A 5455-nucleotide genomic window follows, 5' to 3' on the forward strand; every position below is an offset into this window, starting at 1 on the left:
AGCATGCCGTTTGCCTTCTTGACTTTCTCCACCTGCATTGCCACTTTCAGTGACCCGAGTACCTGTACACCCAGATCCCTTTGCCCATCAATGTTTCTGCCATTTACTGTATGTCTCCTATCTGTATTAGACCTTCCAAAATGCATTACCTCACATTCAGCCCATCAAGCTTGCACTGACAACAATCCCACCCAGGCCCTAACCCCAGAACCTTGCATATTTACCCTGTTACAGTCAGGGGGGCCAAGAGGCAATTCAGCATGGCCAGTCAACCAAAACCACACGCCATTGGACTGTGGGAGAATGTGCAAACTCCACACAGACTCTCACCTGAGGCCAGAATTGAATCTGGGTCCTTGGCACCATGAGGCACATTGCTAACCACGGCCACATTGCTGCCCGAATAGAGTAAGGGGCTGAGGACACAGCCTTCTAAGGCACCAGTGTTGCTGTCTCTCCTTGTTGGCTTAATGGTAGGGCTGTGGGAGCCTTGTAAAATAGACAGGGGTGCCTGGGAGGATTAGGTGTAACATTGAAAGTTCATAAAAATCAAGGGGGAATGAGGTCAGGTACCTTTCTCCCTCATCATGTGTCCGACAGTCCAGCAGATATGTCCAATAGGACTCAGCCAGCTTGACCAATAGAACATTCTCCCAGGTCAATTCCTCATCTCTGTTCACTCAGTGAAAGGTGATACAGGGTTATGCAGCCAGGGAAGACAGCTGGTTTAGTGATCTGCTCCTCTCTCCCATGGTGGTGATCACCACCATGGGAGAGAAGGAGGCAGCCCCAGGAAACAGCCACAGCAGCCAGGCTCAGCTCCACAAGGACATCCCCAGACCTGATCACAGCCCCTCCCCCAACACAAGATTCTCTGAAACAGACAAAACCAGCAGCAGCCCCATCAAATCCAGAGAGTTAGTGTTCCTCTCTCAACCCTCAGTAAACCAATCATTCATCCCAGTTCTTTGCCGGGATTGGCTCACCCCAGCCAACAGTCCCATGAAGCCATCAAACAAACATGTGGAAGATGCATTGAACAAACAGCTTGCAGACACTACAAGGACAGTGCTTTATTGATCATTTGATGACTGGTTGAACAGAGTTTGTTTGTGTTTCCTGTACAGGAACAAGGTGATCAATGAAGCAGAGATCAGAGAGACAGCTGTCACAGTCAGGGTCACAATCAGGACCACCTCAGACTCCACACCTACAAAGCAATGAGAAACCAATGGTTACTGAAGCTAACACTGAGGGGGAAATGGAAACCAGCAGTCAGCCAACTCACCCCCTGGAGACCTCTCCTGTATCCTTCCCTCAGCCTCATTCAGGGAGGCTGTTGCCAGGTTGGTCCCATCAGTATCCAGAATGAGCAGGGGTCCAAGTGAGGCCTCAGCCTCCCACTTCAATCCAGCTTCACTCTCTGCAATATCAACCATTCCAGTTAGAGAGGGGAAAGGGGGAAGCTCCCACATCTAGAGGATCAATGTCCTACCAGCTTCAGCGACAAGATCTCTCCTTCCTCTGGATACAAATCCCAAATCACTCGTGGCCCCACAGTTCCCCACATGGCAACAGGCACAAATGTCAAAGCTCGATTCCTCCAATGGGGTCCAGCTAAACAAGAGAAATCAGTCAGTCAACCAGGTTGTGCATCATTTCTCCACACAAACACATCCCTGGAGGGAGAGAGGGGAAACTTACACATTCTGCATCTTCAGCAAAGTACAAGCTTTGTTCCTGGAATCTCTCCGATCCACTGGAACAACTTTCAGGTGACAGGTGATGAAAATCTGAGGGACACATTCAACACAAGTGGTTATTTAGTGACTCCCTCCCAACGTGGAGACCCCAATGATCAGCTTCCTCTTACCAAGGAACGCTCATCTCCAAAGAAACGGAAGGCATCCAGGTCAAAGCGGAGCTTATCCGGCTCCCGCTCATGTCCTGGCAACACAAAGGTTGAAAAGGAGTCCTCAGCTTTGCTGCCCAGGAGGCAGCTGAAGAAAGATGGAAAAAGGGACAAGTAGTGAATCCAGAGAAGCCATTGAGATGGGAGCAGCTGGAGAAAGCAGAGAGCTCCTTACCCATTGTAGTCAATGATGCTGTATCTCGGGCTGGAGTCCTGGCCTGGCCTCAATGTCGCTACACAGCGGTCAATGTAGAGCTTCAGGGCCATGTGGTTGCTCATTGAAACAGAGGCCTCAATGTGAATGAGCTCACCCAGGTAGTAGACAGTCGAAGTGCGCTCTGTAAGCCAGTCACCTGAAGGACAAGAGGACAAGGGTTGGAGACAGTGGGTGTAACTCCCAGTGAGTGAGGACAGGAAATCACTCCCCATCCACCCATCACATACCATTCATTAGGCGCAGTGAGAATGACAGATGCCCTTCTCCAGACCTGGTGGAGCTGAATGGGATCCAGGTGGGCTTGATGGGGTTCCTGCTCACATTGCCCTTCCTGGAAAGACAGTGCAGGCATTTTAGGACAAGGTCAGAGGTCACTAGCAGCTGGAGATCTTATTGACAATCGAGTAAAGATTCTCACCTAAAATAACGACACTCAATGGGAACGACCGCTCCATTGGTTCTCACAATAACAGATCCATGATACTCTGGGCTGTGGCTCAGGTGGGTGCTGTAGATCAGGAAATCTCCAGTCATCTGAAAGACAGCAGCTTAAGGAATGAAAAACTGATCTGAAATGAGAATGTTCTACACTGGGGTTAACAATGAACTCATCTCATTAAAACAATTCTTCAGCAGGATTGACAGGGTCAGTGTGAAGAGGCTGCTTCTCCCAAGCTGGAGTGTGTTAGCAGGGAGTCTTCTCAAGTCAGGGGTCAGTCATTTAGGATTTATGTGACGACGAATTTCCTTCAGCAGCTGATGAATCTTTGGAATTCTCTCCAGCCCCAGAGGGCTGGGAATGGTCACTCACTGAGGATATTCAGGACAGAGGCATTTATTTCTGGCCATTGAGGGAATCATGTTGTGAGGACAGGAACATGGAGGCTGTGGGAAGCTCAGTCTTGATCATAATGACTGGGGAACAGGCAGAAGGGCCTTATCTGGTTAGCAGTGTTGCTATGCAACCTCATCCCTTCCTGCAAGGAGAGAGGATTAGCACAAGACCAGAATCAATTAACAGGGAAGTGATTCAATGAAAGCTTCAGTTAACAGGAAAATGAGCCACAAGTTGTCAGTAATCTGGAGCATGGAAATAGAACAGTTTGTAATCAGAACCCCATTTATTCCAATGGCTGGGAAAGTGGGAAGTGTGGAGTTCTTATTTCGTCCAATCCATCTCAAATCCCATTTCATTCAGACTCAACCCATTTGGACTAAATTGGACTGAAACTCAACCCTCAGTTGAGTTGATCTGAATGAGGGGAAATCAAACTGTAAAAATCTCCAAACTAGGAACAGCTTGGAGGAAGCAAAGAGAAGCTTCCAGAACAATGGGGTTGGAGAGACTCAGACCAGTGAAAGTAAAGTACAATCCTGAATAGAAAGCTAGTTTGGGGTTTATAAAGCAGGAGACAGCTATCTCCTCAATATCAATGACATCTCACCCACTGTTGGAGTGAAGAGTGGGGAACAACCTACAGCCCCAGCTCAGAGGCAGAGTTTGAGGATTCACATTACCTGCAATCTGCTGCCACACTCATGGAGTCCATAGTCAAAGAGGACAGTGTGGTTCTGAGAGTAGATCCTGGTTGGCCGACAACCTGCTGTCCCCAGGGTCAGATCAGCAGCTTTAACCAGGTGCCTGGTTCCAAATAAATCCAGCTGGACCCTGAGCAGCAGCTTGTCCTCTCCACACTGCACCCTCACACTCTGCACTGGAGACACACCTTGACCCTCAGACACACGGAAATGGGAATCAAAGGGAGGCCCAGGAGGAGGGAATGTCTGAGGCCGAGGGGTGGCTTTGACTATTATCCATGGAAACCTGTGGCCTCGAAACTGTTGCCAAGTATCAGAGCAACAAACAGCTCCAACGAACACAAGCACTGGGAAGAAACCCCTCACTCCAAAATCCCCCATCATCCCAAACAACTGAACCATCCCTTCAGGCACCAAGCGACACCTTTTATACACACAGCCCACACTCAGCTGACAGCAATTATTCCAGAATCAATAACAACAATTGAACCAATTACCCAACTCTTTCGATACCAATCAAGTATTTCTTTCGACACCAATCAAGTAAACGAACTCAAATTAACTTAGGGACAAAGTAAAAGGGGCGGCTCCCCAAAAGGAAGGGGGGAACAGCCCGAACCAAAATCAAAGTCGAAAGGAAACTTAAAACGTCAAACCAAAAGGTGATTATCGGGGTCGATAATACACCCCAGCCCCTGCGGCGCCCAGCGGTCGCGGAAGGCGTCAACCGCGCCCGTGGACACCGCATGCTCCCTCTCCAGGGACACCTGGCCGCGAATGTAGCCGCGGTAGAGGGGCAGACAGTCGGGATGGACGGCCCCGTCGATCGCCCGCTGCCTGGACCTATTGATGGCGCGTCTCGCCAGGCCCAGGAGCAGGTTCACGAGGAGGTCGGCATCCCGACCCGCCCCTCTCCGCACCAGGTGCCCGTAGATCAGGAGCGTGGGACTGAAGTGCAAACAAAACATCAATAAGAGGTGTTTGAGGAAACCAAAAAGGGTGTGCAGCCTAAAACACAGAACGTAGACATGGTCCACGGACTCCACGAGGCCACAGAAAGGGCAGTCTCGGGAGCCCGTGTACCGGAAAAACCTACGGTTGCACGGCACTGCTGCATGCAGCACCGTCCACCCCAGGTCCCTGAGATAATTGGGGGAGATCCCTCCGTAGAGGTACCTCCCCTGGGGACCTCCGCTGCCCGGCGGCAACAAGGCCCGCCAAGGTGTATCCGGGCAACGGGCGAGGACGCTGTAGTGAAAGGTGTGCAGCAGCAGCCCGTACAGGAAACGCCTCAGCGAGGTGGAAAAAGGCACAGAGGACACTTCCGTGAGACGGCACAAACTGTGGGGCACCTGACCCGGGAGGGGGGGTCTAGGCTTTGGCCTCTTTTTAGGTCAAACCAAATAAACAAACTCAACTTAAATCAGGACAAAGTAAAGGGGGCAGCTCCCCAAAAGGAGGGGAACAGCCCGAACAAAAATCAAAGTACAAAGGAAATTTGTATTTCTGTGGCCTCGTGGAGTCCGTGGACCATGTCTACGTTCTGTGTTTTAGGCTGCACACCCTTTTTGGTTTCCTCAAACACCTCTTATTGATGATCTGTTTGCACTTCAGTCCCACGCTCCTGATCTACGGGCACCTGGTGCGGAGAGGGGCGGGTCGGGATGCCGACCTCCTCGTGAACCTGCTCCTGGGCCTGGCGAGATAGCCAATGTGGTCCCGTTATTTAAGAAGGGTAGGAAGGATAACGTGGGTAATTATAGGCCGGTGAGCTTGACGTCCGTGGT

The 5455-nt window shown here is 50.6% G+C and overlaps 1 protein-coding gene across 1 annotated transcript; it reads right to left on the minus strand.

Moving 5' to 3' along the window:
* Positions 1 to 1073: 1073 nt before the first annotated feature.
* On the minus strand, positions 1074 to 4049 carry LOC144507655 (zona pellucida sperm-binding protein 3-like). Its single transcript, XM_078234812.1, has 8 exons — positions 3648 to 4049; positions 2548 to 2663; positions 2357 to 2460; positions 2088 to 2265; positions 1874 to 2000; positions 1705 to 1793; positions 1496 to 1617; positions 1074 to 1210 (listed from the first exon to the last, which is right to left on the minus strand). Exons 1-8 carry the CDS (start codon positions 4047 to 4049, stop codon positions 1074 to 1076), a joined length of 1275 nt encoding a protein of 424 aa, XP_078090938.1.
* Positions 4050 to 5455: the final 1406 nt, after the last annotated feature.

This window comes from Mustelus asterias, chromosome 19 (assembly GCF_964213995.1).
Source record: "Mustelus asterias chromosome 19, sMusAst1.hap1.1, whole genome shotgun sequence".
Classification (NCBI taxonomy): Eukaryota; Metazoa; Chordata; class Chondrichthyes; order Carcharhiniformes; family Triakidae; genus Mustelus; species Mustelus asterias.

What these genes read in the sequence shown, in the direction of transcription:
- LOC144507655 (XM_078234812.1), bottom strand. Translation starts at nt 4,049, where the DNA reads ATGGGGGATTTTGGAGTGAGGGGTTTCTTCCCAGTGCTTGTGTTCGTT. An exon ending in ATTGAGTGTCGTTATTTTAG is followed by an intron (nt 2,461 to 2,547) that starts GTGAGAATCTTT and finishes CTGTCTTTCCAG; the next exon opens with GAAGGGCAATGTGAGCAGGA. An exon ending in TTGCTGAAGATGCAGAATGT is followed by an intron (nt 1,618 to 1,704) that starts GTAAGTTTCCCC and finishes TCTCTTGTTTAG; the next exon opens with CTGGACCCCATTGGAGGAAT.